Source organism: Mandrillus leucophaeus, unplaced genomic scaffold, assembly GCF_000951045.1.
Source record: "Mandrillus leucophaeus isolate KB7577 unplaced genomic scaffold, Mleu.le_1.0 Scaffold429, whole genome shotgun sequence".
Lineage (NCBI taxonomy): Eukaryota > Metazoa > Chordata > Mammalia > Primates > Cercopithecidae > Mandrillus > Mandrillus leucophaeus.
In genome coordinates this window covers 2302374-2319247 of record NW_012104576.1, presented here as the reverse complement: position 1 = coordinate 2319247, position 16874 = coordinate 2302374, and the positions used below count along the sequence as shown (strand labels likewise).

The window sequence follows — 16874 nt, the reverse complement described above, 5'->3', positions numbered from 1 at the left end:
AACTTCTCTATCAGAAAAGTCATCTATTCTATCAGTATATGCCTTTAAGATTTAAGATTTCTGTAGTACTTTGGGCTCGCTAAAGTGTGTATGAAGGAAGTTTCACTTTCTTTGAACAAAGTATTCTCAACAGGGTATTGTCCAAAACTGATCTTATTTAAGATGTACTCACATTGTATGCATCAATGATCAACTGAATTACATTACTAGAATTTGCAGATAATGTTCCTACTGCTGACTTAGGGATCAAGTTTTTCAGTTCCTGCAATTAAAAGATAAAACACGTAAAATACATCTACTATTCATTCAACCAATTAGCATCTACTGAGCAACTTTTATCTTTAAATGCCAGTTCCCATATGTCTCATCCTAACTAACTTTAGGAGTCAAACCTAGAAACCAGTTTTATAATATGTAATTAAAAGTTAATATAAACAACTTTTGTAAAATTCGGTTTGCCTATCTAGTGGCATTTTCCCACATTTCAATTCAGACATGATTTGCCTCTAACAACTCAACCAAAAATATTTAGAATTTTGTTCTTTTTATCTCGCACATTTACCTTGTAAACGGGCTGAAATTCTTCAGTAACTGCAAAAATTGTCTGAATATTATTTTCACTCAGTTTCTGGACAAGGTGAGCAATAGAAGGATAATCCTAAGAAATCAAGTAATATATTTTAGTATGTAAATACACCCTTATAATCTATTCTAATTTTTCAATCTAGTCATACATGCAAGATTATACATAACTCGATTACAAGACTGCTTTAGATAACTAGATTACATATGTAATTTATATATAGTTAGAGTAAATCTTTTGCATACATATAAGTAGATTACAAGACTGCTTTCAAATAATAGTATCAAATATAAAGTGCTGAAGTGAGTAGTGTGTATACATGAATTGCTAATCCTCTTCTCTTTCATGTATGAACAAAAAATTCCATATTCAAAAGGTTTTAAATAGTAAGATTATCTATGTATATTAAATATAGGGACAATGAAATTAAAGAATAGTCAGTAATCAAATATTCTACTATCTACAACTTAAGAAAAAGACCAAGATTTCCCATTTGGATTTCTTCTAGAACCTGAATGCTTTTGCCAATATTTCTTTTCAATAAAGGCAGAGTGACCGCTTTTAAAAATCATATAAGACAAAGAGTATGAGACTAGATAAATTATTTATTTAGAAATAGTACTGACTGTGCTACCAAATGCTGTGGGCAGGGAGTTGAGGCAAAGAGTGAAAGTGGCATCTGGGCATCCCTTTCCCACCCCAGTGAGGCCCTTGTCTGAGCAGAAGGAAGCAAATACAAAGCCACATCTTCACAAACAGCAACACTAGCTTTCCTGCACTTTCAATCAGGACCCCTACTTACCAAAATAGCAAAACCTCAAACCCTGAGAAACCCCAAGCCAGTCACCCACAAACTCTTAGTATTAAACATTAAAATCCAACATAAACACATTTGCTATGTAAGGAACTAAGCACTTACATAATAATGACTCATTGTGTACATATTATTTTCCAGGTGACACTGTCCATCATTTGGTAAAACAATGCCACCAAGTTTCCCATCTCCAGCAAAGTGAAACCCGGCATCTGTGGAAAACACCAGCAGCCGTGTAACATTCCTCCAGCCAATCAGTGACTTGAAAAGAAAAGGATTTCAATTTTAAAACACTATTCACAGTAATTCAACAAAAATCCTTTAATTTTCATACAGGCCACCATTGTATTTTAACCTAATTCTGTTTTTTCTGTGTCTTCTCTTTATACAATGCTAATTATCTTGCTGAGAAATGCACAAAGCCCAGTGAATGAAGCTCTTCCATCCCATGTACAACTATATCTTGCCTGACCATCCATCTCTCTCAGTTCTTTTTAAAAACTGTTTTTTTTGTTGTTGTTGTTGTTGTTGTTTGGTTTGGTTTGGTTCTGCTTATCATCGTATCTCCAGCAGCTAGCAAGCCAGCACACTGCTTGGCAAGCAGTAAGCGCTCGATGAACATTTGCTGAATAAATGAAAGTGTCTCAGCCTATTCTTACTTTACCCCACTGCTGCTGTCTTGTCCCCATCCACCCATCTGCTCTATATTCTATGCCATACACCTTATCAGCCCACCATATGAGGCTTCCCTTTTTTATAACAGAAATAATTATCTTGTTTAAGGATAATTTCACCCATTCTAACTCCTCAATCAGTACTGTTTATCTGCTCATTTACTTTATTCTTGACCTTTCCAATAAGAATCTAAAGTAACTGTAAAATCTTTTTGTCACTATGGTAATTTATAATTATAAAATCTTATGACTACAGGAATTTACTTGCTTTAGTTAATTTATTTAATACGTCTGTTTAGATCTTTATAAGACTGTAAAATCCTTTAAGGTGGTAATCACATTAATTAATACTGGCAATCTTTCAAAAGTGGAGTGATGAATCATTTTGCATCTAGAGGAGTGGATCAGCATGACCAACACAGAAAAATAGCCACAACCAAGGGTGCTATGGCTTGTTTAATCCCACAGGTTAAGGCCTAGTTAGAGGCAGCCCAGAGAATGCTCTCTCCACAAGGAGATGCTAACAGGTTCATATGTCACTGGCTAGCAAGAAAAGAGGTGTAAGGCTAGGCACTACCTGGAATGCTACCTGCTTCAGCTACAATAGCAGGGACTAACCTTAAATTGCAAACACTCTAGTGAAAACTCGAAAGTAACCACAATATAGGAATTGGTATTTGCCGAATGCTCACTGGTACTTTTAGAGATTGATGCATTTTAACTTCACAAGAGCCCTATGAGGTAGATAACTATTATCATCCCTTCTTAAAGAAAAGAAAACAGCCCTGGAGAGACTAAGTAAATTGCCCAGCATCAGTGGTGATAGAAAAATTTGTATTACTATCCATATTCCTTCATTTATTATTTTGGGCATCAATTAGCACCTTAGCAAAAATTGACTGAAAAATAACCATTAAGAGGCCTCTAAAATCAAAGAAGGTCATCTAGAGAATGGGGGCACTGGATGGAACAAAAATGAGACAAGAGTAGGTACACAGGACAAACTTGACCTCACAATGTTTTCTAGTTTCAGCCTCAGCCACACCATTAAAGTGTCATCTCAAAATATGCTGCTGCTACATGGATCATAAAATGCCAATTACTGATCCAATAGGGATGGGCTTGCTACTAAAAATCTTACAGTTAAAATTACAAATACTCTACCACTTCTCAAAATACATCTATTCATATAGCTTAAAAACTAGAGCTTAAAAAGTTATTTCTTTTTGAATTACTAATTCAAAAGATGTGAAAGATGTGTCTTTCAAAGACAGTGAGAAGAAAACTGACCAAAGGAAAATGATACAAGACACCCTCCCTTTGAGCAATTTCAAGGTTCCTGGTGATGCCTCAGATAATAACATCAATTCTATCTCTGGTACAAAACCAGAAAGTTAAGACACAAGGGCTTTTCTAAAATCCAGACCACCAGCTACAGTACAGGGAGGTTGCCCCACTGTTTCAAATGGTTAGCATTCTGGCTTTTAAAAGCGTGCATGAATAAACTAACTGCCTGGTTTGCATAAAGATTAAATATGCTTTTATAAAGGCACCTGCATACAGGCAATTTAAGGATTTACTTAAATTACTTCTCTAAGATAATCAAATGTATGAAAATTAAGATCAATTTTTCTATTAACATAGTAAAATCACACTTAAAATTCACACACATAATAGAAACAATATCCCCTTATAGGAAATGAATGTGCTTACTCCACAAACTGCAACTTGCATGATGGCATCAAAACCACCTTCTGGAGAATCCAAATTTCCAGATATGCGCTGTTTTCCAACAAGTTCATTAAATACTTCTCCTTTATTAGTAAGACTGAGCACATTTTTGTAGCTAAATGGGCTGGTACAGTTCTGTTCACTTGTGCAAGGGTTCCTGAGCTTAGCTGGTGTTGTGCTAATGTAAGGCATCACAGTCTTTTCCACAAATGAACCAAATCCTGTAAAGAAAAAAATGGTATATAAATGAATGAATGGAAGGATAGATGGAAAGACAGAGATTTGCATTCTTTAAAAAATTCATCTATGTTACCACATATTGGTTACTACGGACTGAATGTCCATTCAGGCAGAGCCCTCATGAATGGGATTAGTGACTGACAGAGTCTGGGTATTTGTCCCCACCCAAGTCTCATGTTGAAACGTGATCCCCAATGTTGAAGGTGCGGCCTGGTGGGAGGTATTTGGCTCAAGGGGGCAGATCAATCCCTCATGGCTTGGTGCTATTCTGACCAAGCCATGGTCAGACATAGTGAGTGAGTGACATAGTGAGGGAGTTCTCATGAAATCTGGTATTTAAAATTGTGTGGCACCTCCCCCCACCTCTTGTTCCTGCTCCCACCATGTGAGAAGCCTGCTCCCCACTTTGCCTTCTGCCATGATTGGAAGCTTCCTGAGGCCTCCCAGAGGCCTTGCTGATGCTAGCGCCATGCTTCCTGTAGAGCCTGCAGGACTGTAAACCAATTAAATCTCTTTTCTTTATAAATTACCCAGTCTCAGATATTTCTTTATAGCAACGTAAGAATAGACTCCTACAGTGACCTCATCAAAGAAGCCCCAGAGAGCTGCTGTGTCCCCTGCTGCTATGTGAGTACATGGCAAGAAGGTATCATCTATGAACCCAGAAGAGGGCCCTCACCAGATGCTCAATCTGCCTTGATCTTGGACTTCTCACCTCCAGAGCTGTGAGAAATAAATTTCTGTTGTTCATAAGCCACCCAGTTTATAGTATTTTCTTAAAGCAGCGCAAATGGACTAAGACCTAAGTCAATCTTTTTATTTTGCCTCCCTACTTTAAAAATAACTCACATTCATTTTCTTGGCATACCAGCTCTCAATAATGGCATGCTGAACAAAAGAATAACTATTCTAGAATTCTGGCCATTTTAAAAAAGACTAATTTGGTAGGAGTTCCCTAATGCCATGGTCCTTGAATTATGCTTACTGAATAAAAGAACATTTTGAGCAAGTGCTCTTTTTTAAAGTTTCCACTAAAATAGGGCTAATTTTTGAAAGGTAGCTTTTAGGCCTCATGATTGTTAAATCTTTCTAATTTTCTGTTGCTAAACCTCTGCAGCAACAGGAGTGGAGAGAAGCAGGCAAAAAAGAGGTTAAGCTGGGGACACATGAAATGGGAAAAATAAGGTTTGGAAAACAGATCATCACCATATGAAAAATCCAGGTCTAAGGTGAGATCAGGCTGTACAGGCAGGTACAGCCATACTAACTAGTAATTAGATAAAATCTGGGTACTCAATACATGTTTATAAAATAAGTCCTAAGAGCCAGGCGTGGGGGCTCTCGCCTGTAATCCCAAAACTCTGGGAGGCCAAGGCAGGTGGATTACCTGAGGTCAGGAGTTCGAGACCAGCCTGGCCAACATGGTGAAACCCCATCTCTACTAAGTTACAAAAAATTAGCTGGGCGTGGTGGCAGACGCCTATAATCCCAGCTACTCCGGAGGCTGCAGCAGGAGAATCACTTGAACCCAGGAGGCGGAGATTGCAGTGACCGAGATCACACCATTGCACTCCAGCCTGGGCAACAAGAGCGAAACTCTTAAAATAAAAATAAAAATAAAATAAAATAAGTCGTAAGATAAATGATCAAGTTAGTGTGAAAACAAGCATGCAAGTCATTATGAGGTACAATCTGTGTTAAACAGTAGCATCCAGTGACAGAGGAACAAGGTGGCAGAAAAGATTATTAAACGTGTGACTGGAATATCAATTTCCACTCAGAAAAGGCTAAAAAACTGGCCTGTTTATCTCACAAGTATGTAGAGAGTAACAAAGGAAGAAAACATAAAACAACATTTGAGAATTGCCAAGACTTTATAATGAAAATGATCAATGTTTCCAACATTCCTACCAATTCTGAAGTCGGACGTAATCCTCCTCATTTCATTCATCAGATCTGTTCCAAGACTTTTTACATTCTCCAAATCGTCTTTCATTGAGTAAGACAGGTCCATAAGGTAGTAGAGGTCAATGGGATAGTCTTCAGCTCTCTTGAATTTTAATGTAAATGTCTGTGGCTCCCCTAATTAGACAAGAGATTAGAAAATGAAACTTGCCTGTTGGCAAACGAGAAGAAACAAATAAATGTGATTTACATGGTAAACACAATAAAATAAAACATGCTGTCATAATTTTTACAAAAATCTGGGAATTCCATAAGTAACTCAATGGGTATGAATTCAATTTCATTCAACAAATACTTAAAACACCAGGCCTTCAGGATGCAACGATAAAAAAAGACATTCCCAATCCACAGTGGACAAAACAGACAAAAAGTCAGTTTACAAGAGAAGGAAACAAATAGAACACCATAAATTAGTCTGGGGAGAGCAAGGCAGAACACGTGATAGCGTACAACTTTTTAGACACTGAAGTTGTGAACTCCATTCTGTGTGTAATGGGAAGCCACTCCCTGCAAGTGAATAACACGATCCAATTTTTACTTTAGAAAACCTGGCAGAAAGCTTTAAAAATAAATTACTGAGGCAAAGAGACTAGCTAATCTACAAAACAAACCCAGAGAGAGACGATGAAGGAGGAGGAGAGAAATGCAAGAGATGTTAATGTAATTTACTTAGGAAATACACGAGAAAGAAGGTTTGGATGAAAATGTAATTAAAATTTTAACTTGTAGTTTTCTCTATAAAAATTTCTAATAGGCACTTGGAGAAATGGGTTTGGAGCTCAAGAAAAAAGTCTCTGTTGCTGCAGCATACAACTGGTTTTAAAGCCATGAGAGCAAAACTGACATTCAGGTGGACTACAAAAAGGGAGGAAGAAAAAAGACACAAAAAGAGGCCTGGAAGGCAAAGGTAAGAGACACAAGGAAAAACCGAGGAGTAGTATCACTGATCAAGGGGAGAGCATTTCAAAAAGTACAAAGTGTTACTTGGTACAGAAGTGTTTAAAAAAAAAAAAAGCCCTGACAAGGGTCCCCTGGGTCTGCAGGCTGAATGCGATGGTGGAGCTTTGCTAGAGCAGGATGAGGAGAGGGCTGACCTGGCTGAGGAAGGGCACCGGGAGGGGAGGAAGGGCACCGGGAGGGGAGGAAGGGCTCCGGGAGGGAAGTCAGGGGACAGGGCCACTCTACCATTCTCCTGACAAGAAGGTTGGAAACCAGAAAAGGGAGAAAGAGGGCTTGTCTTTTCCTTCATGTTTAGATGTGGGACTGACAGACATAATTACAAAAACCTTCACAGTTTAATAATACTAAACAAATGCAAAGGAAAAGAACAGGTTAAATTGTTGCTTTTATAATATATTACATAATTAGACCAGAGGATGAACACTTTGATTTTTAAAACTCACTAAAGCTAATTAATATTTTCTGAATCTTTAACAAAATTTACTTTGAACATAAGGCAACATTTAATATTATTCCAAGTATATATGTTTTACAATTGTTGTATATGCAAAACTTTTCTAAAATTTAACCAATTCCACATTTTTGAGTGCCAGTCCACATGTAAAAATGAGCCTTCAACAGAAAATGGTCAGAGTTTGCATAAAGCTGGTATCAAATGCTTCAAGTAAACACACAGGTATTCACAGAGTTGGGCTTCCATATTCCATACCTGATCTTAATCGCAAAACCAACTGCTGTGGTTGGATCTGAGTAATATCCTCTGGCTTGAGCTTCTCTGCTGTTCCTTTGCTACGGTTGGTTACATTTTTATTTTTCTTTATATCTTTGGAGCCTCTGGGATTTTCTATGTCATCTGGAGGGCAACCCTTCTTTTTTAAGGCTTCTAAATCATCACATCGTGCAGAAGTGGGCATTCCTTCCTGTAAAAATGTCTAAATGACATAAAATACAGGTATAAATGAAAAGTGTAATGGTCAAACCTTTTTACACAATGATTGCAAATAAGCAATTAAGTTGCAAAACATCAAATCACATCTACTGTACCTCAATTCTGGCTTTTTAACAAAACGCTCCCTTCATCCAAACTGTGGTAAGGGTTCTTGTTAAAAAACAATCATTTCCAAGAAAGTAATACCTTTCCCAGAACTGACCCAAGTGTACATAGTAAATGCTCTATCTTGTAATTCAGAGTATCTAATCAAAAACAATTTCTTTAGTGAAATCACTAATTGAGCATGGTTAATGGCTACTAATAATGTATACACATACACTCAAATATCAGATCATTTCTCCAAAATTTCCCTTTGAAAAGTCCTTACAAAGCCTCTCATGTGGCGCTCTCCCCACCACAATATGCTGAACGACCCAATGTTTAGGGAAAACAGATGAGCTTAAAAGCATCTCAATTAATTATGGCATTTTTTAAAAGGAGAACACGAAATTTAGCACAGATTAAATAAGTATTCCCACAAGTTTGAAAAAACTTCAAGTATTAGCTATTACTGTAAATACGTTTTTTAAAATTTTTTAAAAAGCAAAATAGTAAGTATATGACAACGGTAAAGGTCCTAATGCCAGGTAAATTTCAAAAAAGGAAAAAAAGGTCCTAATGGCAGGAGAATGGATATTTGCAGCAGTAAAATTTCTAGTAATGACAAAGATTTTAAATGTGCTATACCTTAAACAACTTAGATACAAATAAAAATTTAATCAGATAACTGAAAAGTACCTTAGTGAATTCAAAAACACTGCTGTTAAAGATCTATATAAAGACTGTGAATAGAAGTGTTTCATGAAATGTGAAAATGGGGAGGGGGATCAGTGACATTATATATGGTATTTATTTATTAAGTATCAATTTAATGGTGCTGTATAAAGTAATAGTAAGTGAAGATATTTAAATTTAAAGAACACAATGGTTTTTACAGGGATATTTAAGAGAAACATCACACTAATTAGAGTATTTATGTAATCAACAACTGGAGGGGAATACCAAAATCAGATAATTCAAAGCTGCACTACTTTCATTTATTAAACCTAAACTACTACCTACCAAAGCACAAGATCCTAGTGAATTACACATTTCTAAATACTAATCAATCCAGGAAACTTTACAATCATGACACCCAAATAAAATTTCACTGAATATATTCAGAAAGCCTTTAAAATTTTAAGAATTATGCTCCAAAGTTCAAAAGCCAAGATAATCCTCAACTACAGATAAACTATAGTCCCCATAAAACGGGTATGTTAACAATAATAGCAGCTACCACTTATTTAGAACTTTTTAAGTGAAACTGCTTTAAGTTCATCAATTCTAATTAGTGTAACAATAGATAAAGCGGATATTATCAGCCTCATTTTCAGGTATGAAAACCGAGAGCTTCAGTTACATAAGCCTTCCCTGAGACAAACTCACAACACTCCTTATTTCCTCCACTGTTGCCAATGTAATCCCAACACACCACTTTTTGAAAGTACCATTAGAAAATTTTTGAAAAAAAAAACCCCAAAACTTCTCATTTTTTCTTTCATGTGGTCAAATCATACGACATATCTGACACTTGACCACTTAGGCGTACAAATACAGGTACTTGAAATTTGGACCCAAATGCCTGCATGAAAACACAATCAATAACCCCTTGACCTTCTGATATTAGTTATTCAGTCTGTGAATAAATTATACAACCTCAAAATGACTTCTCCTTACCATCTCTTTTGATTCATTCATTCATTCATTGACTCATTGAACGTTTAGTAGGCTTTGTGGAAGGTACCGTATTAGCAAAAGCACAGAGATGACAAAAGTGAATAAAATCCAAACCCTAATTGACCTCAATGAGCTTATATTGGGATGCAAATCAATTCTAGTAGTTTTAACTCAAATATAATTAGGAAGGTTAATTCATACCTCCCCATCAAAAAGGGGGAAATCTAAAACAGTCAAACTAAATGACTAGGATTTTTTTGAAGGTTCTCCAGTAAAAATACAATACTTGCCACAAAGATGAGCTACGAATATATGTATTTTAAAACTGTTTAGTAGCCACACTAAAAAAAGAAAAAGAGAACATTAATTTTAACAGGTATAACATTATTTTTAAATATACAAAAATTATCATTTCACCATTATTATTTATTTAATACTAAGTCTTTGAAATCGTGTATATCTTTGAAACTCAGAGCAATTCTAATCTGTATGAAAGTGCTCGATAGCCACATATGCCTAGTGGCTGCTGTGTTGAACCACATAGCTCCAGACCATTAGGTTATTCAATAAGTATTGATTTACACAAAAATTAATATGTGCTTCCCAAGGATATAGCACTGAGTCACACTAAATGACCAGAGAAGAAATGGAAAGGACTTGAGCAACCTTACTTACTGAATTTGTGCACCACCCACAATTTGGCCCTGCTTGTATACATTCTCCACATGATTTGGCATTTGCTTTTAAACATCTATTTTCATCTGTCAGAAAGAAGAAAGAACATTTTATGTAAAGTGTCAGAGAGAAAATAATGAAAAATCAAAATCACAATGACAATGCAATATATATGTTAAATATAAATACTATCACGTAGTTACCATCTAAACTAGACCTTCCCCAAAGACAGCAGGATTTTTTAAATTTAATTTTTAACTTTTGTGGGTAAATAGTAGGTGTACACATGTATGGGGTACATGAGATATTTTGATACAGGCATACAATGCATAACAGTCATATAGTGGTAAACGGGGTGTTCATCCTCTCAAGGCTTTATCCTTTGTGTTACAAAGAATCCAATTATACTCTTTTAGTTACTTTAAAATATACAACTATATTATTATTGACTACAGTCACCCTGTTGTGCTACCAAATACTAGGTCACTCATTCTTTCTATTTTTTTGTAACCAGTAACACTCTAGACTTCCCCATCCTCTCACTACCCTTCCCAGCCTCTGGTAACCATCCTTCTACTATCTTCATGAGTTCAATTGTTTTAATTTTTAGCTCCCACAAACCAGTGAGAACAATGCGAAATTTAAGACCATGATTTTTGATCACCTTGACACTGAAAGCCACAGAGAGACATTAGTTATCTTCCTTGTCTTCTATATCAAAGACAACATTCTTTTTTTCAAAGGCATAATTCAGAATTTATCATTCTTGATTGTCATAAATCTCATGAGTTTTCTTACAACTGGGTAAAGCATTATTTCTTTATTTAACTCATACTACCATACCCACAAGAATCTTCAGGGCTTTCCCTTTGCTTTCAGTATGTTAAATAACTGAAAAGTCCATATTCATCTAATCCATAATCCCAGAATTTCTCAGGCCCTATGTTCAAAGTATGTTTTAGGTTTCTTTGCATCCACCTAAGGAAGAGTATGCCTTCTACATGGTAAGCACTAATACAGACTGTCTCCAATGTATCTTTTCTGATTATAAACCCAGCACATGCTTCTTACAGAAAATCTGGAAAACACATAAGAGCATAAAGAAAAAACTAAAACTCACTGAATCTGTTAACTAAGAGAGGACTGTTGCTAACATTTTTGCCTATTTCTTTCCAGTCTTTTTCCTATGCAGATAAATAGCAAGGGGAAGCAAGCATATATATATATTAATAGATGTATTATTTACATGAAACTGAGGATACACTTTATATATACAGTTGTACAGTTTTGTATACTGTTTTTTATATCTTATCCTAAGTGCTTTATTCTTACTACAAATTCTTTTTAAAAAGAATTAAAAAGCTTTTAATGATTATGTAATATTTCAATATGAGTATACTCTATTTAATGCTGGATAAATTTAGATTGTTTCCAAATGTAAGTGTGCACAGTTCACACATGCTTGCTCACATGCACACATAAATACCCCAAGTACACATATACACATACTGTACTACACGCATATACACATGCTGATGACCAGTCTTATATATAAACCTTAGTACCCATCTATTTCCTTTTCAAACATCCCAAAAGAATAACTAACTACTAAGTTGAAGAGTATATTAACACTTCTAAAATTCTCTATACACACTAATTTCTACCCAAAAGTAATATGCAGTTGACCCTCTGTATCTGTGGTTTCCAAATCAGTGGATTCAAGCAACCACAGATCAAAAATGTTTGGGGGAAAAAAGTGTCTGTACTGAACATGTACAGACTTTTCTTCATGTCATTATTCCCTAAACAATACAGTACAAAAGCTATTTACATAGTATTTACATTGTATTAGGTATTATAGGTAATCTAGAGAAGATTTAAAGTATACAGGAGGATATGTGTAGGGTATATGCAAATATCATGCCATTTTATATCAGGGTCAATGAGCATTTGTGGATTTTGGTATCTGAAGGAGGTCCTGGAACCAATTCCCCATGGATACCATAGGGCAACACTACTAATATAAGCTCCCACAAAATGGCAGTGTACAAATACCATTTTATCACATTCCCAAGAAAACAAAGTGCTTTAATATTCAAAAACTGTTGCTCGTTTAATAAGTGTAAAATAGAATATCAATTCAGTGGTCAAGCCTACCAATTTCAGGTTTTACATTGTTTCATATTTTTACTATGTCTTTTATATGTCTTTTGCAAATTTTTTTATGTTCCTCAGTTTTTACTGGATTTCTACACACATTAATGAAGTTGAACCTGTGTTTAGTTTCTCATCTTGTTTACAGTGTTCTGACAGAATTTTTTTGCTATTGTTGATTTTATGTAATTTAAATGTATCGATACTTTTACGGTCTCCTGCTTCATTTTTACTACCTTCTAATCCTGATCTCAAACTGCTCTATGCAGTGTAGTTTTTCAAGATTTAGACGACAGAACTGGATATCCATTATTCCAGATGTGGAGCCACATCTTTATAGAAGTGTTAAATACATTTTCAGCTTTATTTTCACTGCTCTCCTAGATGATGCCAACATTTTGCAAGACTTTTTTATCAAAGAGTGAGAATGTCTTCTAGAAAGTCTTTGTAGATAATAATGGATAGTTCATAATCCTCCATTCTATACATCTACTTCATTTGCTTCTAAATATACTACTTGCCTTTGCCTTCTGTTCACTTACACACTCTCGTGTTCTCAGAAGATTTTCCTGCAGTGTGTTCAACCCCTAGCATTTTAGTACTTCACCAGCCAACCTGTTTCCCATCATCCCGGGTGACAGGGGTGAGGGGAGCCTGACCATGAAGGATCTTGACCTTTCTCTGAGTGAGAGGGATAACTGCAGGGCTTCCAGAAGGAGCAGCATGATTACGACTTAGGTTCTCACATGAACCTAACTGGTCAAAGAGCAATACAAGATACAGAAATGAAAGGACAACTAAGAAAACTTTTTTTTTTACCTGTTTGACCAAACACACAGCAAACTGAACTGATCAGTCCAATCCAGAAAATCAGTTGTAAATTCATCTGAAATGTAAAATGTGCCTTGTATTAATTAGAAAGAAGTAAAATGAAAAATGCATTAAATAGAAAGTATTCCCCCACTGTACCTTCTATTGCTTTTATAAACATGTTGTCTCTCAAACCATTTCACTCCAGCCCCTCTCCACAGACCCTCACCCATCTTCCTCCCTAGCTGGTTCCCTCACCTTGCACCTACACTGCGAAATAGCTTCCATACCAGAGCCCCAGAATCCATTCGTGCCTTTCTCTAAAGCAAACTAAATATATTTTAACATTTAATTAACAGGGCTCAAAAAAGAAAAAAAATCAGTGTTAGGTATTCCTCAACACCATAAAAGCTACCAACAGTACTCAGTTCACGGAATCTCTATCTCCATTATCTCCTGCAACTCCCAGGGGCCCAGACCGGCATATCCAGATGTCTCAGTTACCTCAATGCTGAACATTCATTTTCAAAAACCTGATCAAGTCATCCCCCTGCTAACAATGCGCTTCACCAGTTTTTATTTCTCCTCAAGCTAAGGCCAACATCCTGTATAAGGCTCCAAATAGATTTTTGAGCTTGTTTTCCTATTATCTCTCTTTTTTAAGAAAATCAACTTCTGCCAGGAGCGGTGGCTCACACCTGGAATCCCAGCACTTTGGGAGGCTGAGGCAGGCAGATCACCTGAGGTCAGGAGTTTGAGACCAACCCGGCCAACATGGAGAAACCCCCGCTCTACTAAAAACTAGCCAGGCCTGGTGGTGGGTGCCTGCAGTCCCAGCTACTCGGGAGGCTGAGACAGGAGAATCACTTGAACCTGGGAGGCAACGGTTTCAGTGAGCCAAAATCGTGCCACTGCACTCCAGCCTGGGTGAGAGCAGGACTCCATCTCAAAAAAAAAAAAAAAGAAAAGAAAAAGAGAAAGAGAAAGAAAAAGAAAGACAGAAAAGAAAAGAAAAGAAGAGAAAATCAACTTCTATGCATGCAATTAGTAAAATATTCAGTTTTAACTTCCTAGAGTGTCCAAAACCCCCACCTCTCCCCCATTGAAACAAGGACGGCATAAGACAAACTGAAAAAGTCTCGTCTTCTAGAACCTCTAACAAAAAAATTAGGTAATATTCTATATATTAAATACAACTACCCCAATCTCCTACCATTAGGGGTGTGTGTGTGTGTGTGTGTGTGTGTGTATACATATATATACACACATATAAAACTATTTTCTCGGAATCAAAGCTTTCACGACGATATGAATCTATATCTTTGATTGGTCAAAGACGGCTATGGCCACTGGTTGCTCACTTGATCCCTTAACTACTTAATGCTCTTGGACTAGCAGCCAATCTAATAATTATATATAAATATCGGTCCCTTCACAAGAAGAAATACTCAAAAAAGCAAATTTATACAAAAAAAGTTTAGGTTTAATCATTATTGAAAAATGTAAATTAAAGCAACATAAGATGAACTAGCAAAAACGGAAAGTTTTTTAACCCAACAAACCTATAGCAGATGGCTGCGAGAAACCAACTGGTAGCTCTGTGAACTGATACAACTTTTTGGGAAATAATTTGACAATTTATACCAAAAACCATAAAGAAAATTTCTACCCTCTAATAATCCAGTTACTCGGAATTTACCCTAAGGAAATAATTAAATACATAAAAGGTGATACACACATACACACACACATTCAGTATAGTACTCCAGTATATTCACAAGAGCAAAAATGTAAATATCCTATATCCAATAACAGGAAAATCTAACTGCATCGAGTTTACGGACCATTAGTCATTACAATAATAAAATGCAGCAACATTTAGAGTTATAGAGGGCCAGGCGCAGTGGCTCACGTCTGTAATCCCAGCACTTTGGGAGGCCAAGGCGGGTGGATCACGAGGTCCATCCTAGCCAACATAGTGAAACTCCGTCTCTATTAAAAATGCAAAAATTAGCTGGGCGTGGTGGCACACTCCTGTAATCCCAGCTTCTCAGGAGGCTGAGGCAGGAGAATCGCTTGGACCCCGGAGGCGGAGGTTGCAGTGAGCTGAGATCGCGCCACTGTACTCCAGCCTGGCGAAAGAGCAAGACTCTGTCTCAAAAAAAAAAAAAAAAAAAAAAAAGAGTTACAAAATAATTTTGGATGTAAAGTACACAATAAGATGAGAAGAACCTGACTTTCTCAAGGCAGAAGAAAAAAAGATGCGAGGAATATAAAAAAAAATACTAATAGTTTCATATAATCTGAAGAGTTACATGCACAATATAAAAAAAATGAGGGTCATTTGTTTTTTAAACTGTTAAGAGTCTTCTTTCTACTTTCTTTTTTCTTTTTTTTTTTTTTGAGACGGAGTCTCGCTCTGTCGCCCGGGCTGGAGTGCAGTGGCCGGATCTCAGCTCACTGCAAGCTCCGCCTCCCAGGTTCACGCCACTCTCCTGCCTCAGCCTCCCGAGTAGCTGGGACTACAGGCGCCCGCCACCTCGCCCGGCTAGTTTTTTGTATTTTTTAGTAGAGACGGGGTTTCACCATGTTAGCCAGGATGGTCTCGATCTCCTGACCTCGTGATCCGCCCATCTCAGCCTCCCAAAGTGCTGGGATTACAGGCTTGAGCCACCGCGCCCGGCTTCTTTCTACTTTCTTAAATGAAAACAACTGTAGCACAGTTTAACTGTGCAGTTCTTTTTCTTGATAAATTTCCTTTAATATGAAAAAAGTTCACTGAATTCCAAGTTAACACTGAATATTTCTTTTATAGACCTCCATCTTCAAGGGCTTACATTCCAGAATGTTATTCCCCTAGCTCAGACAGAATGCTTTAAGTTGTGCTCTGAGCACCCGAGAGAAAAGAGTTAAGAGTAACGTGAAAAGTCATCCACTTCTGCATTTGCGCTCAGCCCAGCAGGTTGTTACGCCTGAGCGTGCAGTTTTGCTTACGTATTACTTGTGACTGTATCCAAGAGACCAGCAAAATCTCAGTGTCAGAAAAGTGTGAAATGCCTACCAAATTCATCTTCCAAGGCCTGCCTAAAAGGTTTAATGTGTAATAAATCCATGAGACTATAATTCTAAGCAAGTCAAATAATGTTATCAATGATTCCAAAGCTATGACAACAGACACCTGGAACATCAAAAGTTCCTGGGGAAATGCATTACTGTGATGAATGAAGCATGCAGGCAGTTTCCACACAAAGGGAATGGAACAACTATTTGTTCCATATATGGACAGATACATGTTTCTTCAGGATACAACTCAGGCTGTTTAATGATCGCTAGAGACTGCTTTGAGAAATCTGTCAACATATCATACAATTCAGACAATCACCACTAAGATGAAGTTATTAGGTAACAAAAAATGATTCCTAATATTCAAAGCCACACTACTTTAAATGTCACTGTCCTTTTCCTTCTATAAACCTTGACAAGGCAAAAATCAACCATCTGAAACCCTCATACCTCCAGAAGAGCTCCAAACCCAGAAGCAGGCAAAACAAGGCTTCA

General features: G+C 36.7%; 1 protein-coding gene across 1 annotated transcript in view; it reads right to left on the bottom strand.

Annotated features, from left to right (window-relative positions):
* The window catches only part of ITGB1 (integrin, beta 1 (fibronectin receptor, beta polypeptide, antigen CD29 includes MDF2, MSK12)), a 40414-nt gene extending 27020 nt beyond the window's left edge, over nt 1-13394 (bottom strand). Inside the window, exons 1-8 of the mRNA XM_011993310.1 lie at nt 13326-13394; nt 10353-10438; nt 7677-7899; nt 5954-6124; nt 3785-4023; nt 1503-1658; nt 563-658; nt 173-262 (exon numbers count right to left, since the gene is read on the bottom strand). Of these exons, the coding sequence (XP_011848700.1) occupies nt 173-262; nt 563-658; nt 1503-1658; nt 3785-4023; nt 5954-6124; nt 7677-7899; nt 10353-10438; nt 13326-13392 (1128 nt within the window). The 5' untranslated portion in view covers nt 13393-13394. The remainder of the gene's footprint in view (nt 1-172; nt 263-562; nt 659-1502; nt 1659-3784; nt 4024-5953; nt 6125-7676; nt 7900-10352; nt 10439-13325) is intronic.
* Between the last annotated feature and the right edge of the window lie 3480 nt (nt 13395-16874).